The 24116-nt window shown below is 48.8% G+C and overlaps 11 protein-coding genes across 11 annotated transcripts; 6 read left to right on the plus strand and 5 right to left on the minus strand.

Annotated features, from left to right (window-relative positions):
- Window positions 1–632: 632 nt before the first annotated feature.
- N7471_003710 (uncharacterized protein) lies at window positions 633–1427 on the minus strand (the record flags this gene model as incomplete). Its single annotated transcript, XM_057276430.1, has 1 exon — window positions 633–1427. The coding sequence occupies one exon, from the start codon at window positions 1425–1427 to the stop codon at window positions 633–635; it is 795 nt and encodes a 264-aa protein (XP_057136040.1).
- A 795-nt stretch (window positions 1428–2222) lies between these two features.
- On the plus strand, window positions 2223–3369 carry pex7 (putative peroxisome biosynthesis protein (Peroxine-7); the record flags this gene model as incomplete). The annotated part of the gene is made up of 2 exons (XM_057276431.1): window positions 2223–2386; window positions 2478–3369. The coding sequence occupies 2 exons, from the start codon at window positions 2223–2225 to the stop codon at window positions 3367–3369; spliced, it is 1056 nt and encodes a 351-aa protein (XP_057136041.1).
- A 525-nt stretch (window positions 3370–3894) lies between these two features.
- On the minus strand, window positions 3895–4724 carry N7471_003712 (DUF1014 domain protein; the record flags this gene model as incomplete). Its single annotated transcript, XM_057276432.1, has 3 exons — window positions 3895–4408; window positions 4477–4577; window positions 4668–4724. 3 exons carry the CDS (start codon window positions 4722–4724, stop codon window positions 3895–3897), a joined length of 672 nt encoding a protein of 223 aa, XP_057136042.1.
- Window positions 4725–5140: 416 nt separating this feature from the next.
- On the plus strand, window positions 5141–6337 carry N7471_003713 (GPI-anchored transamidase; the record flags this gene model as incomplete). The annotated part of the gene is made up of 1 exon (XM_057276433.1): window positions 5141–6337. The coding sequence occupies one exon, from the start codon at window positions 5141–5143 to the stop codon at window positions 6335–6337; it is 1197 nt and encodes a 398-aa protein (XP_057136043.1).
- A 700-nt stretch (window positions 6338–7037) lies between these two features.
- Window positions 7038–7277, plus strand: N7471_003714 (uncharacterized protein; the record flags this gene model as incomplete). The annotated part of the gene is made up of 1 exon (XM_057276434.1): window positions 7038–7277. The coding sequence occupies one exon, from the start codon at window positions 7038–7040 to the stop codon at window positions 7275–7277; it is 240 nt and encodes a 79-aa protein (XP_057136044.1).
- Window positions 7278–7688: 411 nt separating this feature from the next.
- Window positions 7689–10288, plus strand: N7471_003715 (cell division control 45 family protein; the record flags this gene model as incomplete). Its single annotated transcript, XM_057276435.1, has 2 exons — window positions 7689–8441; window positions 8492–10288. 2 exons carry the CDS (start codon window positions 7689–7691, stop codon window positions 10286–10288), a joined length of 2550 nt encoding a protein of 849 aa, XP_057136045.1.
- Window positions 10289–10697: 409 nt separating this feature from the next.
- N7471_003716 (uncharacterized protein) lies at window positions 10698–12257 on the plus strand (the record flags this gene model as incomplete). The annotated part of the gene is made up of 3 exons (XM_057276436.1): window positions 10698–11475; window positions 11524–11987; window positions 12057–12257. 3 exons carry the CDS (start codon window positions 10698–10700, stop codon window positions 12255–12257), a joined length of 1443 nt encoding a protein of 480 aa, XP_057136046.1.
- Window positions 12258–12858: 601 nt separating this feature from the next.
- Window positions 12859–13809, minus strand: N7471_003717 (uncharacterized protein; the record flags this gene model as incomplete). The annotated part of the gene is made up of 1 exon (XM_057276437.1): window positions 12859–13809. One exon carries the CDS (start codon window positions 13807–13809, stop codon window positions 12859–12861), a length of 951 nt encoding a protein of 316 aa, XP_057136047.1.
- An 11-nt stretch (window positions 13810–13820) lies between these two features.
- On the minus strand, window positions 13821–14480 carry N7471_003718 (uncharacterized protein; the record flags this gene model as incomplete). Its single annotated transcript, XM_057276438.1, has 1 exon — window positions 13821–14480. The coding sequence occupies one exon, from the start codon at window positions 14478–14480 to the stop codon at window positions 13821–13823; it is 660 nt and encodes a 219-aa protein (XP_057136048.1).
- A 391-nt stretch (window positions 14481–14871) lies between these two features.
- Window positions 14872–16623, minus strand: N7471_003719 (GTP-binding protein Obg; the record flags this gene model as incomplete). Its single annotated transcript, XM_057276439.1, has 1 exon — window positions 14872–16623. The coding sequence occupies one exon, from the start codon at window positions 16621–16623 to the stop codon at window positions 14872–14874; it is 1752 nt and encodes a 583-aa protein (XP_057136049.1).
- A 1046-nt stretch (window positions 16624–17669) lies between these two features.
- Window positions 17670–18311, plus strand: N7471_003720 (uncharacterized protein; the record flags this gene model as incomplete). The annotated part of the gene is made up of 1 exon (XM_057276440.1): window positions 17670–18311. One exon carries the CDS (start codon window positions 17670–17672, stop codon window positions 18309–18311), a length of 642 nt encoding a protein of 213 aa, XP_057136050.1.
- Between the last annotated feature and the right edge of the window lie 5805 nt (window positions 18312–24116).

Below are 24116 nucleotides of genomic sequence, written 5' to 3' on the forward strand. Positions count from 1 at the left end.
CTTGACGGCGATGAGAAAGTTCCTTTATCAAAAGGCCAGAGGACCGCATGCAGACAGGGTTGGAGCCTAACTCTTGCTCGTCATGAAGAGGAAACGAAGAAGCATAAAGCAAAGAAAAGAAAACGCAGGTTCCACCTGGGAGCAATGCGTAGGAGCCCTTCATCTTTCGAGGCGGCTCACCTTGATAGGTGGGGTGGTGGGGCCAACAGCGTAGGGCTCGCACTTCTTCGCAGTGCTAGTGACTAGTAACCTTCGGGTGAAGCTAAGACGAGCCCATATGTAAATAGGCCATTGCTCTTTTCCTCTTATGACAGATGATTCATGTTTCTCTCGAACTAGAAGATTCGAAAGAATATCAAGAAGACATCCAAAAAGGCATCCAAAAAGGCATTCAAAAAGACATTCAAAAAGACATTCAAAAAGACATTCAAAAAGACATTCAAAAAGACATTCAAAAAGACATTCAAAAAGACATTCAAAAAGAAAACATCCCTTATAGAATCTAATCCCAATGCAGGTGGATCAGATTGTTGAACTACGTGGTCTAGAATGGAGGCCAACTATTCTGATATATGTGAAAAGATATGAGAAATGATTCAAAAGGTCATCTTAATAGACTCCAATATAGACAACTAAAGGCTCCATTTGCCCTCTCCCAAGTATACCTGTCCCTCACGATGATACTCAACCAAGCATTTCATTTGCCGAAGCCCATCAAAGACCTCCACTAATGCATCGAGTGCCACCATCGTCCACCCATGATAACTCCCACGATGTTCTCTAACAGTATAAGATACATATTCCATATCGGGGTTCGCAAGCGGATGGTCACCGATCCTCGAGTCTGGGAAATTCTCCTCAACAACCTTCACCCAGCATCCACCCACATTTGCATCCCTCTCAACCATCGAGGAAAGATCTAAAACCTGTTTCAAGTGCGATAAGGCTTCATCGTCTAGCATCAAGCATATGCGCAGTCTGCTCGGGAGCTCTGTTTCAGGTATCCCAAGCGACACCTTGAAATCATGAAATACTTGCCGGACCGTTTCCACGTCCATATTGGCGTACATATCAAGCGAGTTGAAAATCTTGGCAGAATATGTGTTTTTGAGGATTTGGATTTCATCGTCGGAGCCTGGCAACGTCCGGCGCAACGCCCGGCTCACGGAATCGTTGAGGTAGCGCATGAATACGGAGAGGAGACGTTTGGTTTCGGGGGCGTACGAGGTGCGGTAGACGATAGGTCCCCATGATAGGGTGAGAAAGTCGCGCTCTGGGCCTGGAGGCAGGGATCTCAGGCCTGGTAATGCTCCGAGTCGGTATACTTCTTCCTTGAGGAATACACTGGCCGGGGACGATACTGGCATTGGGTTGTCGCCTCCTAGTGTGGGTGCGATTTGGATATTATTATGTCTTGAGCTTATCATAGTGGTTGACTTGTATGTTAAGAAGAGTGTAAATTCAATCAGAATTGAGTCGAGCAGACTAAGAAGCAGTTCTCAGAAGAGGCCAATCATGGCGTCATTCCCATACTTTGCAGAGGCTGAGGCAAAATATTCTGAGGTGGCTCAACTTGTACCTATTTAACATGATTGGCTTAAGTATGTTCTACCAAATGGAAAATTGAGGGTCTTGAGTGGTTCCTTATTACTGTTGCAATTAGGGCGGGATGCAGCTGTAGATATAGCCCCATTGACGTCAACGATCCCACGGCATGCTTCACGTCAGCCGTTCATCAACCAATTGCAGAGCAGCTTTACTTTATTTGCCCTGAATCTGAACAGCAATATTGAGAAACAGAGTCTGGAGAAAATATGTTATTATAAACCAACAATGTGCTGATCGATGTGTTGATGGACATGCTGGTGACTTGACCACAGAAAACATGAAAAATGCTTGAAATAAGAACACCAGGAAGAGAGAATCACCAGGAATCAATTAAATCGAGGTGATTTCAATATTTAAATGCAGATATAGACAAAAAATCAACAAAAAGCGAATGTGATAGTATAGAAAAAGGCCGTGCCTGAAAGCCAAGGAAGGACCTCGGCCCATTTGATCCCCGCAATCCCGAGATCATACGCGAATCCGAACTTAACATCTTCGTGAACGTTGACATTTGTCGTTTTGATACCCTAGCTTGCTTGAAGATCTCATTTACCTTTTCTCTTTCTCTTTCCTACCTCCCTCCTTGAGCGACCGGCGCCGATCAGTTGCTCATCATGCTCCATTACCGCACACAAGGATATAACGGTTGCGCTGTCAAATACTCCCCATTCTTTGACAATCGACTAGCTGTTGCAAGCTCTTCAAACTTTGGCCTAGTTGGCAATGGCCGCCTGCATATTCTGGAGTTGACTGCGAATGGAATCCAACCGCTAAAATGGTAAGTGGGATGCAGACCCCGCGGCGGAGTGTGCGACACAGTCGGGAGTAAGAACATAATTCTAACCATTCGGCGCTATCACAACCTCCAGGTTTACGACACAAGATTCACTATATGATCTCGCATGGTCCGAACTCCACGAGAACCAAGTCCTCGCCGCATCAGGCGACGGCAGCATCAAGCTATTCGACTGCACAGCGAACGAATTCCCAATCTCAAACTGGAAAGAGCACGCGCGGGAAGTATTCAGCGTAAGCTGGAACCCCGTCGCAAAAGACCGCTTCTGCTCAAGTAGTTGGGACGGCACAGTCCGCATCTGGTCGCCGCATCGCCCACAGTCTCTCCTCACCCTCCCAACCCACAGCTGCACCTACTCCGCATCATTCTGTCCGCACAGTCCAGACATCATCTCATGCGTGACGTCAGACTCATACGTGCGCGTTTTCGATCTCCGGACCCCAGCCTCCGCCTCCAACCACCTTGTCACCCAGATCCCCATCCACGCCGGACCACCCGCGCCTGCAATCCCCGGCCAGCCGGGCGGCCCTGCCCCGCCCGCTGAGGCCCTAACCCACGATTGGAACAAGTACCGTCCCACTGTTCTAGCTACGGCGGGTGTTGACCGTGCTATCCGTACATTTGATATCCGGGCCCCGCAACAAGGGCCGCTGACCACTATGCTCGGACATGAATATGCTGTGCGGAAAGTGGCTTGGTCGCCGCATCTTTCTAATGTTCTTTTGAGTGCTAGCTACGATATGACTTGTCGAGTGTGGAGTGACCGGTCAGACGCGGGCCCGGGTGGGGATATGGATATGATGCGCGCTGGTCCAGTGGTTGGCGCGGAACTAGGGCGCATGGGTAGACATACCGAGTTTGTGACGGGCGTGGATTGGTGTCTGTTCGGAAGTGAGGGCTGGTGTGCTAGTGTTGGCTGGGATGAGAGTCTATATGTGTGGGATGTGCGAGCTACGATGTCATAGGATATGTGAATATCAACGAATTATATACGGCTCTGGCAGGGTCCAGAGGCTTGTCATTTTTTTTCCAGGCGCAATGGAGATATGCTATATAGGAGTTTACTAGAGATGTTTGTTTAAGATATCGGGTTGCCAGGCAGCCTGCTGTCGGAACAGTTGTATAACTTAAAAGGGATATTGATCATTTTATTTCGTAAGTTTATATGTCAGAGGCTAAGAGACAATGCATGGTGTGATGTAAGAACAACTGCGTCACAGTTGTCTATTCCCCAGGCTTAACGCTTGATTAAGCCTTTTGTTTGAACTCTGCAGCACCTCAATGACTCGAAAACGGCTGGTATTCCCGAACCGTGCAAAAATGATTCCGAATCAAGATAAGAGGCTCACCATCTTGAGAACACCATCCATGTTGGGTATTTGAGAGCATGGAGACTTAGGACCCACGGTCAATGCGACAATATCGACATATTGTCCACAACTTCCAATAATCCATGCGCCTGAATGCTTGTGATCCAGCGACAGACCAATCTATTTGCCGCCCAGTCTGCCCTCGACCTTCTTGCGCTCGCTATCCCGAAGCGCAGCAACCTCTTCCTTGGTAGCATTGACAGCCGCATGCACCTGGTTGAATGGGTTCTCCTCGCTCTTCTCGAATTCTTTCCGGCAGAGATCCATACGCTGGTTCCGGCGCAGGCCGGGGTTCTCCTGCTCAATCTCTGGCAAGCGCCTCTCTTCAAATGCGGCATATGCGGCCTTGAATCGGCGCTCGGGGTGTCGGTCGATCTTGGATGTGTCCTTCGAGGCCAACGACAGGGCATCTAGTGCGTTATCGATACCAGTGGCGCTGAGAGAAGATTCCTTCTTGCTGCCTGCAGGAGCATCGTCCAACTGTGCAAGATCGAGGCCGCGAGTCTTCTTTTGTGCGGACTTGGCGTTCGCGCCTTTGGCTTTGGCTGGTTGAGAGGCCTCTTCCTCGGCGAGTAGAGCATCGCGCTCTGCCTTCTTGCGGGCAGCCTCGGCTTTCTTGGATTCGGAATCTTCCCTGTAGATTGAAGGTGATTAGCTCGGTGCTCGAGGACATGTTATCTTTGGGAGATTGAGTTTGCATACTTCTTAGCACTGCTCTTGGATCCCTTCGACCATTGCTTTTCCTCATCGGCAGCCTTCTTCTGGTCCTCAGCGGCCTTCTTTGATGCTGCGGCGTCAGCTTTCTGTGCGGCACTGTCAGCTTTTATCCAAATAATCTTATGCTTGAGGGATGTGGCAATAATAGCGGGGGCGGGGTTCAAAAAAAAACATACACGAGCGTTTCCAGCGACCTTCTTGGTGTTCTCGCCTGCTGCTTTCTTGCCTCCCATGGTGAAATATGATGTCCAAACTAAACGCTGGACAGAATGTGAGGAATGGATGTGAAAAGAAAAAGGTGGAATCGAGTTTCTACTACTCCGTACATGATCTGATCTGCGGGACCAATATGCCGACTCCGATGAAGGCGGTGACGCTATCCACAGCCCGTGCGTCAATGTTGATGCCTTAAGAATCTGGCAACTTTGGAAGGTTCCCCAGCATTTGTAATCTCCTATCTCACCTGGGCAGCTTCTTGAAGGTGTGTGTCTTCTTCCGGCCATTTGTGCTATGGCCTTGATATGGTTCTTGTGATTAATATTTGTAGCCTTTGATTTGATTTATGCTTTGTTGCTGCCGATTTCCCATTTACCGGCCAGTGATACAAGCAGTGTTCCTCCTCCCTACTATGACCTGATCGTCCGTCACAATGGCTTTGCTCTTCCGCTTTCTACAGGCGTTCGCCCTGCTGCTCCTTGCCAGCGCAGTTGCCGCTGAACACACCTCTAACTGGGCGGTGCTCGTATCTACCTCTCGCTTCTGGTTCAACTACCGCCACCTTGCCAATGTCCTCTCACTATATCGAACCGTGAAACGACTCGGCATTCCCGATTCACAGATTATCCTCATGCTCCCCGATGACATGGCTTGCAACCCCCGAAACGCTTTCCCCGGCACCGTTTACAGTAACGCAGACCGCGCCGTCGATCTATATGGTGATAACATTGAAGTGGACTACAGGGGGTACGAAGTGACCGTGGAGAACTTCATCCGACTCTTGACCGACCGCCTCGACGAAGACGTGCCGCGCAGCAAGCGCCTGGGATCCGACGCTGGCAGCAATGTGCTAGTATACATGACCGGACATGGAGGCGACCAATTCCTAAAGTTCCAGGATGCCGAAGAGATCGGCGCGTGGGATCTTGCGGACGCGTTTGGACAGATGTGGGAGAAGAAGCGCTACCATGAGCTGCTGTTCATGATCGACACTTGCCAAGCCAATACGATGTACACCCATTTCTACTCGCCTAACATCGTGGCGACAGGCTCCAGCGAGATTGACCAGTCGTCCTATTCCCACCATGCGGACAACGACGTCGGCGTCGCTGTTATTGATCGCTGGACATACTATGTTCTTGAATTCCTCGAGACACAAGTGACAAGTGTCACATCTAAACTCAACCTGGGAGACCTGTTCGATTCGTATGATGAGTCAAAGATCCACTCTCAGCCGGGTGTCCGGTGGGATTTGTTTCCTGGAGGCGAGCAAGAAGGCCGCCTGCGGACTGTGGTCGATTTCTTCGGCAATGTCCAGAATGTGGAAGTCGAGAATGCCAACGCCACTGAGCCTGGCTCTCTCAAGGAAGACTTGGCTGAGATTGCACGCCTTGTGGAGAAGTGGCAAAAGCGTGACGAGGAATATTCAGCCATACTAGGTGATTCCGCTGGAAATGTCACCGAAGACCTGCATTCATCATCTTTGCATTTGAAGCTGAAGAGCACTGTTGGGCCGACCAAAATGGCGGAAGACAGCAGCTGGGGCAAGCGGCTAGTTGGCGTCTCCGTCGTTGGCGCATGCACCGCTATCTGGGTGGCTGGATCGATTTTGGGCCGCTCATCTGTTTAATATTATGCAACAAAGCACCAGGCTTTCTTTCCTTTGGCTGCAATCTCGAGTTCTTTCCTGGTCTCATAGATCCATGGTCATAACGTCCTCGTTGGAATTGTTTTGGAGAATATAGCATGTTCATGGCGAAAGGCGTTACCTCTGTGATTATTGAATTTGAAAGATATCCTGTGCTGAAACACTTCAAGGGAAAAAACTATGCTTTTGATACGTGTAACCAAAGTAATCATCTTACTAAAGATGCAACCAAGATGTTGTAATTTTTTCTATATAAGTCCACTTCGGGCAGGGATGTTGTTTGAATCCGATTGCAGCGCTGCGTATCAGCATAATTGCTTTCAGATGCTGACTTCAAAGGTTGTTGAGCATCATGCCAATGCAGAAACACATAGCAGGTTTGCTCTAATAGATACTACACAGCTTCATTCTTTGTTACCTACATATGTACCCACAGAGGTAGTCCTCTCTGGCTTATAGATAGCCAGCTGCTTACTTCCCATGAGTTGTCAACCGTCATCTCTCATATCCACAGGGTTATAAGTATCCCGAGACAATAAAGAACCCATCTGTCTGATAGTTTATTCCATAGCAAGTTAGCTTTCTATCCTAGCATCCATCTCATATTCATTTTGATCCTACTTCGAACTCTCTGGGAACCTTGAACACATCTCGGAATACTAGCACGTACGACAACCCAAAGATGCAGGCTGGTATTGCGGACTTCAGAGCGACCATTGGAAAACTCCAAATTTCAGAATCTGAAGCCAGTCTGCGGTGGATCTACTACCATTCGAAGTTGCAGAAAGGTGATGGTGTGATTCTGGAAGCGAGCTCGGGACCCGAGCTCGCTCAGCATATCAAGGATATCGCCAAAGGGCCTTTGCCAGCTGAGACTATGAAAGAACTTGACTTGCTTTGCAACAGACTGCATGGTCGGTAGAAAAATGATTCGAACAAAGGATTTGCGCGTGGTAAGCATCAATTTAGAGTATAGATGGAAGATTTCGCGTAAAGCACCCAAGTTGCATTGCGCAACAAGATGAACCAACCCATGTTTTTGAAGATCTATACCCGGCTTTAATTCAAGGAGTTAAGGAGTAAGACATTCAAAGAGTGAAATATTCCAAGTAATAAAAGAAGGGGAGCAAATATCGTCGAGGTGATGAAGAGGTATGCAATCCTGGCACGTGCCTCCGACGCGTCGCGCTTGTCCACTTCCCCGGCGCTATGAGAGAGTCTTTGCTGCAAGGGCTTCACACCAAATAACCAACTCACATTTTCTGGGTTTATTCTTACGAGTTCTCTTTCTTCATGAGCTGTCGCATGAGCATATGACAATCCCAAGCTGGCCATGTATCTCCCTCGGCAGCTCATCTCACACCTCTACCTACAACTCCTACGATCTCACCACCCACTTTCTCCACCCGTCTTGATTCTCGTGGCATTAGAGCCAGACGCGCTATGTGCCTGTCGAATTCTCACATCTTTGTTAAAACGCGACTATATCCCTCATAAAATCCAACCAGTTGCAGGATATGGCGACCTGTCGCGTGCGGGGGAGGAGCTGGTCCGTCCAATGCAGACCACCAATGGCGGCAGCGGAGGAGTTGTCGTCTGCCTTGGTGTAGGTGGTCTGGTTGATTTGGGCGAGATACTAGCGTTGAGCAATCCAGAGGACGAGGCGGAAGATATGGGAGGCGTGGAGATCTGGGTATTCGACGCGCGACGGCCGTGGAACCTGGGGAATGTCTTTGGTGGACAAGCCGGGATGGGCCAGCCAATGGCTGAAATCGATGCCAATGCGCGACGGCGAGGACGCGGGGTTGACAAGGGGTGCATTACTTCAGCTTACACGTCGAAGAATGGCGGAATCATCGTGTATGACGACGGAGACATCGAGGAAGAGCTTCGCAACGAACGAGAGGCATACTACGCGTTACTGGAAATGCCAGAGGTAGACGATGACGATGATGACGCGAGTGACGACGGGTCTGAAGACGAAACGCAAACAGGGTCAAAAAAGCGCAAATCCTGGTCAGGTCGCGAAGACGATGAGGATTCAGAAGGCGATGAGCCGCCCCACCAACGGAGGAGAAGCAATTCAGTAGGTTTCAATATTTCTATGGCCCGACAATGGACTAACGCGTGATGTAGGGCTCCTCTATTGCCTCGTCTCCCACGCGCCGCAAAAAGACTGGAATCAATTCTTCGAACTCGTCGCGATCTGTAACACCGACAACTGACTCGCCATCCCCAGCCGAGACAAATCAAACCTCAGCGCGGTCATTAAAGAAACGTTTAATTAATCTCAAGCGAAGACACGACTCCGTTCTACAATCATACTATTCGTCTGGAACCTCATACTCCGAACCAATTTCATCCCTGATCTATTCTCTGGCGTCTGAGCTTGGACGAGATGACAACGACCTGTTGTGGCTTGCTATTGTCGGTGTCTCCAGTCTGGAACTCAGTGGTCGGACAATGACTGGAGTGGGTATTTCAAACACATCAGAATCAGGAGGCTCAGCAGGCTGGGGTGGCCAACGTGGTGAACACATCCGTCAAATACTTCGCGATGAAGTGCATCGTTTGAACCCACCTGATCCTCTAGAATCAAATCGTGACATTCGAGGAGAAATCAACGGTGTCATTCCAACAACCGCTAGGTCACCCACCGATACGTCGATTCGCCTTTCTCCCGAACCGCGATTTCTTCTTGTCCGGCACTGGTCACTATACGAGAGTATGCTCCACAGCCCCTACCTTGCACCAAGGCTCCATGTCTGGACTGAGAATGGCCGCAAACGACTGCACAAACTCCTGGCCAAGATGGGAATTAGTCTGACCCAGTGTCACCAATATTATACCCACATGGACATGGAATTGAAGCGTGTACTACGATCACGGCTGCTCAAGTATGCCCCTATGTATGGTCTAGACGGACTCGTGCCATCAGAGGGATCTGGGAGTGCGAGTGCCCGTGAGGGCTGGGGATTCGTGCGTTGCTGGGGTTGGAAGGCGTGCCTCTCTGCCACAGACGTGGGTGTTATTGTTGGTGCAATGCTGGAAGTTGGGCCACACGAGACTCTGGCTTCTTGGGACGCCAAACGTCTGCCACGAGCACGCGATGATACAGAGGACAGTGGAATCACAGGCGAATCTGACTTGGCTAGTCTGCTACCTCGGTTCTGGAGTGCGTATGATGCCCTTTCATTAACGTCCGAATCACCCACGATTCTCCTAGAGGCTCTGCCCCTCGCCCAGCATCTACACCGTGCTATCCTTCGCACCGGTACATCCTTGCTCTCTAAACATCAAATCCGTCACCTTAGAGCATTCCGCATTGCTGTGGTCAAGGATGGACCCGACGTCAAACTCTTCACCAACCCTGGGGCCTTAACGAAATTGGCCTTGTGGATCGCCGAGGCCATTCGAGTCCAAGAGAAAGAGCGGGGTGATTCAGTCAAGATTGGTCGCAAGAGAGCAGCAGGAACTCCTCTCGTCCTTGCGGGCCTCGATGAAGACCGCGATCTCTATGTAGTCGTCGGCACTGGTGGCGGCGGCGGTGTTGTTGACTTCGCTGCCATGTCCAAGCGCCAGGAGGAGCGCAAGAAGAAGAAAGAAGATAAGGAGAAAAAACAGAAAGAGCGATCAGAGCGCCGGTCCAAGCGGGCAGCAGAGCGTGCCGAGCGAGAAGAGGAGACTGGCGCCGAAGACGAAGATTCGGAAGAGTCTGAGTCTTCATCGGAATCCGAGTCTGAGGACGAGGAAGATCCGCGTGGAAAGAAGCATCTTCTCCGCAACCGGTTTGGTATTGCTTTCCAGGAAGTTGTCCAGGAGACGAATGCCCGTGTGCGCATCGACAGCTTCGAGCATTGTGTTGTCGAGGTCCAAAAGGATGACCTTGGCGGCTTCCTCGAAGCATTGAGTTTCCGCAGTGTGGTGGGCTAAATCCCCTCTACGAACAATCACGCAGTCTACGACCTGTCATCTTTGTTTACTTTCTTCGATGCATGGGATGGGAGGGATATATGGGAGGGGATACTGGACTCTGAAATCGGCTACATGCATAATGACCGTTGCATGCCTTTCTATGCTTGCAAGCATTCAAACGCCTTTCATTCTTGCATCTGTCTCCAATGGCGTTTATGGTGTTTCTTGTTCCTGTGAGGAAAATATGTCTGATTCTATCTAGTCCATAGTTGCATCGAATCTATGCATTTTCGGCCTTCTCTCCGAGAGCTCCCCGCATATCCCCGCTTGTTGATCTTAAGGACTTGACCGGCTTTAAATACAACCCCGGAACCCAGACTAAATTAACAAATTGTACAAGAATAGGAAAACAACCTAATTCATCACCATGTCACAGCCCGAGTACCCCGTCCTCCCCGGCGAGAGCACCCTCGCCAACCTCCCCGCGGAGTATCCCACCGGCGCGCAAGAGCAAATCACCCAAATCCTCACAACAGCCCCAATCAACCGGCTAGTGGTGCTAGATGACGACCCAACCGGCACACAAACCTGCCACGACATATCCGTCCTAACAGTCTGGGACATCCCAACACTAACAGCCGAATTCCAATCCACAAAGCCAGGTTTCTTCATCCTCACAAACTCGCGTGCCCTCCCACCAAAGGAAGCAGAAATACTGATCTACGAGATCTGCACAAACATTGCCCAAGCCGCCAAAACGACAAACCAAAAGGTCGACATCGTCCTCCGCGGCGATAGCACATTACGCGGCCACTTCCCCCTCGAAACGGACGTCGCGCAATCGGTCTTTGGCCCTGCAGACGCACTTGTTCTTGCCCCGTTCTTCTTCCAGGGTGGGAGGCTTACCATTGATGATGTGCACTATGTCACCGAAGGCGACAGCCTCGTCCCAGCGGGCGCAACACAGTTCGCCAAGGACGCAACGTTCGGATACAAGAGTTCCAATCTGCGGGATTACGTGCTCGAAAAGGCGCCCGGTCGGTTCAACGCAGACCAATTATGCTCTGTGACAATCGAGGAGATCCGTACCGGCGGGCCGCAGGCCGTCTGCGAGAAACTGCTTGCTGCACCGGTTGGTGGGGTGGTGATCGTCAATTCAGCCGCGGAGTCTGACATGCACGTCTTCGTAGCGGGATTGCTACTTGGTATGTATTCCGTTTTGAGTATGTAGATCTGATGGCTAACATACCCAGCCGAATCTAAGGGAAAACACTTCCTGTACCGCACAGGCGCGGCCTTCGTCTCAACTAGACTGGGTATCCGTTCTAAAGCACCCATCTCCGCTACTGAGCTTCACCTGCCCTCACCGCGCCAGACGGGCGGGCTTATCATTGCCGGGTCGTATGTTCCTAAAACCACAGCGCAGCTGAAAGTGTTAACGGATCGGCGCGGCGCATCGGGTCAGTTGGCGATCATTGAAATGAAGGTCGAGGAGCTTATTGCGTCGCCGGAGAGCGCGGCGCAGGCTGTGCTGCGCGTTGTGCAGGAGACGGAATCGCATCTGCGGGCTGGGATGGATACGCTTGTTATGACGAGTCGAGCGCTTGTGACTGGTGACGATGAGTTGTCGTCGCTGAAGATTGGGTCTGTGGTTGCTGAGGCGTTGGTTGGTGTTCTGCGGCAGATTGAGGTGCAGCCGCGGTTTATTATTGCTAAGGTATGATATCCTGTGTTCTGGTCTCTTGGTTTTGCCTGTGGATGGGTGTATTGTTGCTGACTTTCTTAGGGCGGGATCACATCCTCGGATGCTGCGACTAAGGGCTTGAATATAAAGCGTGCTACTATCGTTGGCCAGGCGGCGCCCGGTGTGCCTCTTTGGCGGTGCGATGAGGAGACTAGTCGCCATCGCAGTGTGCCTTTTGTTGTCTTCCCTGGAAATGTGGGTGGAGAGGAGACGCTTTGCGAGCTGGTGGAAGGGTGGAGTTAGATATAGTCATTGGCCTCGTAGATGGGGATCCCTATGTAGACACTTTTACGTCCCTAGTTACATATACATTGAAAAGGCCTCTGTACGGTTTATTCTTTTTATCGCCTTCGTATACATCTAAAAAGAACACCTAAAAAGAACACCTAAAAAGAACACCTAAAAAGAACACCTAAAAAGAACACCTAAAAAGAACACCTAAAAAGAACACCTAAAAAGAACACCTAAAAAGAACACCTAAAAAGAACACCTAAAAAGAACACCTAAAAAGAACACCTAAAAAGAACACCTAAAAAGAACACCTAAAAAGAACACCTAAAAAGAACATCTAAAACACACCGGTATGTTCTTACATATAACGTCCCTAATATCATCTTGCGTGAAATACATGGGATTATTAAAGTCCTATGTCGTGAAGGACAGAGGCCGGACTACTATTCTTGTGTATAATAATTGAGGTATTGCAAATACTAAGTAGAATACCTTTCAGTGTAATTGTGTCAGGTTCATAATGGCATGTCATCTGACACATTTGCAAAGCAGCAGCACATCTATCTCATTCCGAGACATCATATCATCGTGAGTCTTTCATAGAGCTGTTCTCTCATCCCCACCAAAAATTCACACTGATCCCAGCCCTCAATCCACGCACATAGTGCCACCACCCAACAGGAATATAGAGACACTCGCCTTCCTTGAGAACAGTCTCCACATAATCGGCGTCCATGAATCCAGGCCACATCTCTTCCCATTGCTCGTACTCAGCAGGAGAAGTCTCGATAGCAGCCAGGTCCACCTTGGAAGTGTTGGACATGTCGACTAGTCTGCGAGTCGTTGGCAGAGCCCCGGATACAGGATCTGGCTCTGCGGTCTCATCAATAGATGTGACCCATTCTTGGCCCCGTGGGTAGATCTGAGAGCCGGGCGTATGTGGCGAGTACAGCCGGACGTACTTGGTGCCCACAACCTGCGCGAGGATATTGTGGTGGGGGTCGTGGTGGAGAGGGGAGATCGTCCACGCCGGTCCGATCCAGGTGTTGATGATCGGGTCGCTGGGGATTCCCATAAGCGAGCCTGCTTCTGAGTGGTGATCGGCTATGTCATGTTCATTTGGTGCTGTGTCCAACTGGGGCCCATGCGAGGTTTCAGAGACCTGTGCTTGGACTTTCGCCTCGCGCTCTCGCTTTTTCTTCTCATACACTGGTGTTCCCGGTTCTGGCCCGGGTGGAGTGATATAGCAGTAGTCCGGCACACTGATGTCGTTACGCAAGGCGGGTATTTGAGTAAGTAGATCGTGTTGTGCCATGTATGCTGTCTCTCCATCGAGATTGGTGACCTGGGGCTGTTTTTCAGGCGCCTCAGTCAGGGCCAGTTTCCCTTGCCATATGTACTTGTCTACAAACTCTTTGAACGGCATGATCTTCTGTCCCCAATCCTCGTCGGTATACGACCTTCCCACCTCAATGGGGACCAATCTGCGACCCCCAAACGTGCGGTCCCACCAGTAGTTCCGCGAAGACCATGGACGCGTCGAAGTGGCTGGCCAGTGTTCCATTGCATCTTTGATCACCAGTGGGGTGCGGATGTTTTGAATGTGGTGTTCGATGGAATCGAACGACGGTGCCGATAAACGCGGGACCGGACGTTCCAGATCGGGTTCACGGATCGCATTTGGAGGGAAGAGAGGAGGCGAGAATTTTCTGCGCTTCGCAGTAGGAGGATATCCGGACTACCAGTGTCGTCGCATTCGAATTTCGTGGATTCTGTAGCTGCCTGCAGCGTGGACAACAAGGATTCGACCAGCCTCTCGCGGAGGGGGGCTCCAGACATGATCAAGACATTATCAAGGATTGCCACGATATCTGATAGCCATGGCGCGTCGGCAGAGAGCTTCGGCTCAGTTGCTGCATTCTTTATGTCTTGAATGAGTTGTGAGACAACTAGGTGCTGGGTTTCAAATCTGGCTTTGGAGATCAGGCCGCATTTCGTGATGATTATGACGCAGGCCTTGATGATAGACGCGTCAGTGTAGAGTCGATGCCAGCAGATGTGCACATCCTTAAATGGAAAGGAGTGTAGTTTTGAGTTGGCAAGCTCAAGTGCTTTCTCAGTGTCGTTGAAGAGAAGATCTTGAAGGTGAAGGTTGTCGCATTGGAGGATGGGGTCGTCAAAGCTCGGCTCGGCGATAACGGACAACGCGTCACTAAGGACTGATGAAAGAGCCATGACTGAGGCTGAAGGTAAAGGGGAAAGTATGAAAGAAATCAAAGAAAGAGGTGATGCAGAAACTACATATGTATTCCCAAAGTAATCCCAAAGTGTCTCCAAGGTATGGTGTTATGGTGGATTCGAATTCTTCCAACCGCGTCAAAAAAAAAAAACATCCCAAACTCCCATTTTGGCAATCAAATGAAGGTAAAACAATACACCAGTTTTTCTATACCCAATGGCATCTAATATGTTAGAGATATTAGAGATAGGTTACCTAGGTAGAGTAAAACTGAAGCCAAACATATGTGAGGGTTTTATAGATTGCAGGGGAATATTGAAGGTATATTGATGTTTATTATATAGTACACTTTTTTCAGAATCAAGGGAGTTTTCTAATATACATGCTTCACTCGAGAAGCTCCATCACCAATTTGGGAATTTGAGACACACCTTCACCTCTTTTGGCACTGACCGGAACAACACACACCTTCTCCTTCCAAGCCCTTTCATGACCTGATGGGTGTTCAATCGAGCCATTCCGAACACCAGATAAGTACTCCTGCAGAGCTCGGAATTGATCTTGTGTGTTTTCCAGGTCTGCCTTGGTTGCCACGACAAACCATGGCTTCAAATGCAGAGGTGTCATTACCAGCGGAGGCAACGAGCCGTCGGGGTTGGTATTCAATATCGGGGCAGGCTCTCGGTCGAGTGCCTGTCGTCGATGACCACCATCCGCGTTTTCAGTGAATGGATTCCATTCAATGATGTCGTCTTCCTCGGTAGAGTCAGGGTCTGCATCGCGCATTCGCTCGTACTCTCCAAGCTCGCGCCACAGTTTCTGGAGTTCCTGTACAGGATCGCCGAGACTGAGATCAACCACGAAGGCCAGAATCCCAGCTCGGTCGATGTGTCGAAGGAACCCGAGACCAAGTCCTCGGTCGAGGTGGGCGCCTTCCACTAGACCCGGAATGTCTGCAATAGTAAAGTGTGTGCGACGGGCCTTCGACTCAACAAGAGGACGACCCTTCATGTCGTCGGTGATAACAGTACCAATACTGGGAGAAAGTGTCGTGAACTCCCAGTTTCCAATGCGGGTCCGACTGTTGGTCAATGAGCGGAGAAGCGTACTCTTGCCGGCGTTCGGTTTCCCAACCAATCCGACATCTGCAAGGAGCTTAAGCTCAAAGTCGAGCTCTAACATCATTCCACCTTCACCTCGGCTTGCGAATTTTGGTCGTCCCATTACGCGCGTGGAGAAATGCGGATTCCCCAGCCCGCCAATACCACCGGCAGCCAAAAGCATGGGTTTATCCATGGGTTTTGAAAGGTCCAGCCAGATCGGCGACTTGGGTTCCATGGCTGCTATATTCTGGCGTCGCGGGTATGATTTCGGGAACTGCACCATAAGGAAATCAGACGGCTTTGCGGCGGGGTGTAACACCCAGCGTTCGTGCTGGATAGGGTTGAACTCCGCCTCTTCTGTTTCTTCGAATCCTTCCCCTTCAGCTTCAGGATCATCAGGATCATCAGGATCCCGCCAAACCTTTTTCTCCTCTTTAGCAATATAGGCCGCTTCTTCCGCCGCCTTGATGCGGGCCCACTCCACCTCGACCGGATCATAACGGCTCACCTCCCGCACCACGGTGCCGACAGGTACCTGAAGGAGGACGTCATCGCCTCGTTTTCCACCCTTACTTTTACCCTGTCCGTTTCGGCCCCTGCTAGCTCTGACAATGCCTCTGCGGGCCAGCTTGTGAAGACTGGTCAAGCCCTCAACGGTCTGGATGTAGATACCGCCTCCGCTACCACCGTCGCCGCCGTTCGGGGGTCCCTCTTCAACGTATTTCTCGCGCAGATAGGCGACACAACCGTGTCCACCAGATCCAGCATGTATTTTGACCCGGCATTTGTCTTGAAAAATAAACCGTGAATAATCCTCCGGAGAAGGGTCCAGATGCGACAGGTCTGGTGTTACCTCGTCCGATACGGCATTTTTGCCGGGCTGAGGTGGTGTTTCAGGGTCGGCATGGGTGCTCTGAAACCGGTTCCGTGCGATGCATGGCTTTTGAAGGTCTTGTAGGAATAATCGGCTGCAACGGGCTCGTCTTGGAAGGAATGGTCGTACGGGAAGGGAAAAATAGACTCGTGGATGCGCCATGTTGTGTGATTGGTGGCTATCTCTCGCTCATTCTGCGAATGCAGCAGTTTCAACTTTTGAAAGAGTCCGGTCAGGATTGGATCTTCATAGGGTGCAGATATACCGGTTTTCAGTGAATTGTCGACAGAATGAGTTATGACTTCAGCGGATTTCTCAAGGTCCTGATAAGATCACATGGTGATAAGCCATTTATAGTATCCCCACTGAGTGCAGAATATTTGCCTATAGTATATTCCTTTTTAATGTCCATTTTTGTCTCTCCTTTTCCCTAATCGAATCCGTGTTCCATTTTTACGTATTAAAAAATGGAATATGTAAACATCATGCAGCACAAACCTGACTTGATAATCAGAAGGATTCGCCAAGGACAAACGAGCTGATCAAGACAATGCCCAACTCTGCATCTTACCGTTTGCTTGCCACCGCCTCATCAAACCCCTACATTGAAATATCAACCATTATGAAGAGCCGTTGGGTTTCCACATTTGATCCGTAGGGTCACAACAGCTACCCTTATTGCATCTGCACGTTGCCGCTGTGACTCCCCGATCCCATGATAAAGTGACCAATGAACATATACGGACTCTACTTGAGTGGACTAGCTCATTTTAATCTTGTCTGATTGCGACTCGACTCTTTGTTTGGGTTTCACTACCATGTCGCTGAGTTGCTGACATGCAGCAAAGGAGAGGGAAAACGGTGTGGTACCTTTGTTTGGTTTAATACTGTATTGCTGTTTGCTTTTTCAGTCTGCCGAGATCTTGAACATCCCGAGGTCTCTTTTTCGGTCTTCGATACTACTACTGGTACTAAGCCGTAAAGGGAAATATCAAAAATAGCAGCACAAGTCGGCGAAGAACCTTGGGAACCATCAATATGCATCCATGAATCACCAGAATGACCATTACTCAGGTATTGGTCATCGAGTTGAACTTTCTAAGGTTGTGACTTGTCTCAGCAACATCATTCACCTTTCTCATCCATTCCCTTGACTGCTCTTCTGTGATATCTCTATCAATCAGAAAGCAACAGCCAGCCCAAACTCAATGTCCACATACAAGAGAAATCGTGATACAGTCGCAAGCAGCATCTATACCACCGAGCAAAAGCCGGGCATTGAACAGTGGCTTGAAGATACTGCGAAAAATATCCAGGAGCCCGTGACTGCACTGGGGTTGACTATGCCCGAGAAACGCCTAGGCAGCTTGGAACAGCGGCCTGGCATGGACAAGGGACTGTTGGAGAGAGATCTTGGAACACGATACGAAATTGAGGACAGGATCATAGCTTTTAAGGAGAGAGCCCGCAGACAAGACGAAAGTTTCAAGAAATCCGAACTACAGGAGGATATACTTCAAGAAAATATTAATAGCGTGCAACAGCAGCTCAGTATGCAGGACCCATTTCTTAAAGACAGGCTCACCCTGCATGAAAGACGACTAGAGCTTGCCGACCAACAAATAAACACACAGCAAGAGCTCATAAAACACTTGCTTGAAGGGCAAGCCTCAATTTCACGACAACTTGGCCTTATTACACAACAGCTTTCACTACTGTTTGGACAATATGCGCAACAACCACAAGTGGAAGAACCCGAGGGGCAGCAGTCCAATCCTGGCGGAGTCAACAAAGGTACAGATGCTTCTGATTATGTCCTTGTCTCGGAAGATGAAGCCACCACTACTTGAACACTTTGATCTTGTGTTTGTGTCTCTACACCGCGTGTTTTATACGGATTCGGTGGTTGCTCCAGCAAGACACTCCTAGCTTTGTTTCTATCAGATGTGTTCATATTGTTCCAGTCGTCTGGTGATTCTATTTGATAGCTTTATATCAACCAGTGCCGAAGATTGGCCGGAATGAGAGGATCGCTCTTATATCTATAATGTTGCTAGTCTTAACCAAATTCGACCAAAACATTATATATAAAACAGGGCGGTTCTGAAATTCTAAAAAACTGCCCTAACAATGTATTCACCCACCGGTTGCCTGTTACCTTAGTCTATATTGAACGACATAATTATAACCCCCCAATTGATATGCCCGAATATACAACGTCTTTATTCATGCGGAATAAACCATGCGGATGGGCGAAAAGCAGGCGGGTAGGACGGCGAGATACATGGACCTGCATATCTTCTTGCGCAACGTCAGTAAACGACAGTAGTACTCGAAAGTAGCAGTTACGATAGAGTACGGATCACGACATATGTAGATAGAGACTACGACAACGATAGGCAGCCGAGGTTACGTGAGAGATGATTTGGAATTTGAATTTGGAATTGAAGCCAGTTCCGTGCAACCGGATAATTACACCTTCGCAGTATCAACTAATGACATATACAGAGTAACCCGTGTAGTGGATGTATCATCCAGGACGGCATTATCGGTGTTGATTGGTCCGTTGGCCCTAGCTCTAATGTCAAGTCCATCACAGGCAGGAATCTGTGATCCGCTGTCACATCTAGGGCGTACATGCCAGGAAGGCGATCACATCTTGGCTCCGGGGCGGCAAGCAAAAGTACTAGATGTGTGAAGTCTGTTGTACTTTTGCTGGGAGGTCCAGCACTCGAAGCTCATGCGGGCTCTGTATGGAGTACTTCGTACCTGAATTCTATTTCGAGATGATAGGTGGCGGTACTTTTTAGGAGTTCGTCCCCAATTTAGTAAACTTTCCGAATGTAGGTGTTCATGCATATAGCCTGCCTTTTGGGACGGAGGCTTGATATTGTATTGGATGATCTTTGATGGAATTGACTTTTAGTACGCTGCATATTAATCAGTAATATGTACGGGGTAAATATCATAGGTTATTTGTATATACGGACAACTTGTTTTATAGACTTGAGCTTATAAGTTATACCGCTCTCTGGACACCATTTTGCGGTTTGTATGGGCCAATTATTTGGATGAGATCTGTCCGAAGTAATATCATTTCTATTGAGGCAACTGAATATCATCCAAGTCCCAGCTTGTCATCAAGGACAAAGGCCGCACATGTTCATATCAAAAGGTATCGCCTGAAGCCTAGATCCAATAAACGCCTTTGGTGCTGGATTTTATTCAGGTAGGAGTATCGATTCAAGTAAAATATTTAGGTAAGGACGAGAATATGTTGCTAGTTATCGTAGGTTGGCTTCCTAAGTTATAAAAGGGTGTGAGGTTAACCAAGTGCAATCCCAAATACAATATAGGACATAGCGAGCATTAGAAAATGATAAATTATCAGGCAAATGACCTTGAAATTGTTTGAATGATATCACTGAGATTCAATTGGTTTCAGCTAGACTCATACCACTACAAAAGGCAAGACTACACGTGACTGTTATGAAATCAACATTCCTCGGTGTCTAGACCGCTGCAGGGGAATTGATCTCAATCACATCACAAAGTCCAGAGTACATGAAGTAAGGCGACAAAGTACGTAACAATTGTACAGATCCAGCTGAGAGACCAAAAGTCCGCGGAATTCGGCTCCCCCGGCACCTTGCGGGGCAAAAATAAATCAATAAAAAAACCCAGAAAAAGAAGCCCCATCGGAAACAAAGAAAAACGGGAGGAAGACTCAACAGGAACAGGAATGTTCACATGATCATAAGTAGAATCGATAGTGTGAAAATCCTTGCGAAAGCCGAGATGTGATTCGTGTCCACTCGCGGAACTTTTGTTTTGTACCCGTCACCGCGGCACCGGATCCCTGCCTTCCGCTTGCCACAGGTGGGGATGAGGGCGATCGTTCCTGTTGGCCACGGAAATAGAAAAAAAAAAACAAAGAGATCGGACCGTAATATGGGTACATAGTATAATACCACCAATTCATTATCTTAGCCCCTCTTGGGAGAGACATCGGGAGACACTAATGTACTCCATATATCCTTAACTTAGTGCCGTGGAACTGGACTCGTAGTTCCGTGGATTGTCTGGCGGGGACCCCGAGAAAGAGGGCGATTTGGAGATTTTATTGGTCCGCGGAGATCCCGTTCAGCTGCCGGACCAGCGCCAGAATTCAGCTTTTCTCGGGACACAACTACGGAGTAAAAAAAGATACGCAAGGCAGCTAGTCTCTAGGCTGGGTTCCGATCTTGACTGTCAAAATTTGTACATCGTATGCATTATGCATGGGTACTTTGCTTCGGATACCCTTTGCCGATTCTACAAAAGTACACCTGTCACTTACTCCATGCAGGCTCCAAGTAGTCTGGAAAAGAACCTTTAGAATTTCAAACTTCCCCAATCTTCCGGGATTCAATACAAAGCCATGGAATCTAGATCGGTAATTGTAGTAAATGTGGCGCTTTGGTTATCGAACAATGATCAGTCCAAACAATTAGATTGAAGATTCAGCTATCCATGGACGTACGATGTATTCTATAGTACGCTGTATGTATGCACTCTCCAGCGCTGCTAAGTAAGGTCCCACCAGTGTCTAGAATCAAGGATAGCAAAAGTCCGACATTGATAATATGATTTCGATCAGCGATCTCCAAAAAGAGACAGCCAAAAAAACATCGTGTAACGATCGTGAGCACAATTAGCGCAAGGTTCTAGATCGGAAGCAAAGAGAGGAAGCGAATTGCATTGATGTTCGGCATAGCGAATAAACTCAAACTTTCTTGTCTCGATCGATCGGGGAAACTGCAGTGAAGCTACGAGTTCCCGTCTAAAGTGCATACATACTCGGTACTTCGTACACATCGCAAGGACGGCACGGCCTGTGGCACTTTATTAAGATAGCAAGAAATGGAGCTTGATTTTGATCGGAATTTGCGGTGGAAACCTGTATGTATCCGAATCGAGCGGGATCGCACTTGCAATGGGCCTGAAAACAATGGAATTAGAGCGATCTGCAATGTACATCACCTTATGTATACACCTTCCAAGGTTCTGTATAACCATCGAGAGGGGTATGTTCGTTTGAACCCTTGTTTTCGCCCCTCAATGTAGGGTGTGCCCCTTTTCCTTGGTTTACATTGATTTCAATGTCATCGAAGATCTAGATTCTGAGTGACGGAATTCGGCCGACGGGAGTGACCCCAAAAGTTGATACATCACACAGCTGAATTTTCTTCCCGTCAACCATCACGGCACAAGGAGGCCGCACAAAAAAAAGTCTAAGCACCCCAGTCTCCGGGGCAATTTTGCCCGAGGTCTCTGCCCATTTTGGAATTTAGGTAGGTCCAAAAGGAGCTTTTCTATATGCCAGGAAGCATTTTCCGATCGACTGGAATTATTTTCGTCCTTTGATTGTTGAGGGGCAATCGACGCCACGCTTCAGCCATTCGGGAATCTTGCGACTGTCAGAACCCGACAATGTGGTGCGGCAGCTGCGGTTCTATGTGGATCATGGACCCTTGTGTCTGGATTGGGATTGCTTAGCGTTGTCTGCAAAAAATTAATTTTCATAATTGACTGGTCTATCCGGAAACGCGGCTGTATTATTAGGGGCATCGCATCTTGCCAAGTAGGACAGGTTTGTGGTAGCCAGATCTATGGCCCGACAAGCCCCTTCGGTCATAGTTGGTGCGGTGGCGGTCTTTGGGGGCGGGAGGGTACAATTTGGGCGTCGTGGCTGCGCGATAGACGAGGCAGAAACAGTGTGCTGTGGAAGCTGAACCCGCCCCCTTGCTATTGGCCTCGATCGGGAAGTGTTGAGGTGTATTATTCCGACGTGATGCAATATCTTGCTCACTTTGGAATGAAGGAAATATCAAGGGCATCGTAAGGAATGTGATAAAAGCTAGAAATTGATCTCATGTGAAATTAAACACGGAAATTAGGACGGATCAAGACCGGCATCGTAGTATGTACGTTCGGGTCGAACTATACGGAGTACCATGCCACAAGCTGTGACCAAGTAGGGCACGGCAAGATGTCGTTAGATCTAGCAAAACCTATCTAGGGCGCTGTCGAGGGCATCATCACGGATAAGTCGGCGTCGTCAAGCATGACTTCTATCTGTACGGCGATTGTTGACTTGTAATTCGCTTCACCGTCTTTTGCGAAGCTTCTTGATTTTGGGCAATAATGACCGCGGAGGTCTGGGTATCGATATGGGCTACATACGCAGTGTCGGACCAAATCCCAAGGCCATCGAAAATCCTCGACGATCATAGTCGGACAGCTTACCGGCGGTGCAGACGCAAATGACGGGCTGTGAGAACAATACCCATTTAGGGCTTGCAGTCTACCGAGTCACTCACGCACGGGATGCCAGGGACGAGTACCCGAGGGAGAATTTGAGGCGAGACGTCAAAGCATCCTCTGCAGCAGATAATCAACAGAATGCAGCCAAGAGACACACCGCTTGACACCGGTTATTATCAGACCTTGTTGATGCATACAGGGTCACTTCATCTACGTTTTCCCCTCCTCTCTTTCCAAATTGGCGAGAATCGGAAGAATAACTGACCAAGGATTCTCTCTTCCCCACCATACATGGATGATTCGGTTGGCTGCAGGGTAGAAAAATGGAAGCTCACTCACATGATCTCCGTCCCGATTTGAATCGCAATATGTATGAAACAAAAGAAAAGCAAGCTATAATTTCCGGCCGTTGGGTCGCAATCCTTCTTCCGAACAGTCCGAATGGATATCAAGGTAGACACGACTGTCGCTGACGGAGCTACGGCAGTGCATAGTCGCGTGATACATGGCATGGAAAGATGACGGGCTTTGTTTCCTGAACAACAGTCACCGCTACACCCGCGTCAAAACATGTCGGGCTCTTTCACTGTTGGGTTGCGACTCGCGTATCGGACATCTCAACGATTGTTATTGTTCAAGCGCTCCCACCTCCCTTGTAGCCAATGGTTCCCCTCGATAGGAATGCATGCATTGCGATCGACGTATCGGTATTTCATGCATAGATGGATTTGTCAAACACCCTGTCAGACCCAGGAGCTTGTATTAGCCCATTGTCAGCTGGGCACGGTCACCCTGCTTTCTAATCGAGTGACTTTTTTTTTTATTTACTGTTTGTTCGAGGACCGAAAGCAACATCATGATCTGGCATCTTGTATGACTGGTTGTATTAAAAAAAGTCGAGGGGAATTTTGCAGGTTGCAGGAGCCGCCCCAGTCGTGTTTACAATGTCTTGCTCTCACCGTTCCTTGACTTTCCTCCTTTGGCATATCCTAGTTACTAGGCGCACCCCTGAGAGGCTCAAGCCGCTAACCCATACTTAACTATGACGTTTTCTTTATTTTTGTTTTTATTTTTATTTTATTTTTATTTTTCTCTTGAGATGACTCTCTCACCGGCTTTTTACCCACTCCCTCGCGTGGCCCCAGACAATTTTTCTGTCGTACAGCGAGAATAAAACTAGTGCATCTCTTTTTCTCCTACCGAGTACTCCGTATATAAAGTACATATGTACGGAGTACAGAGTACATATGTAGGTATTGTGTCGAATACAAATAATGGTCCCACTTATTCCCAGCCCCTTGGGTCTCATGCAGTCCCTTCTTGTTGGGTCGGCACTTTACCGACTTTTG

Source organism: Penicillium samsonianum (assembly GCF_028829775.1).
Source record: "Penicillium samsonianum strain IBT 33392 chromosome Unknown utg000003l_segment0_segment0, whole genome shotgun sequence".
NCBI lineage: Eukaryota > Fungi > Ascomycota > Eurotiomycetes > Eurotiales > Aspergillaceae > Penicillium > Penicillium samsonianum.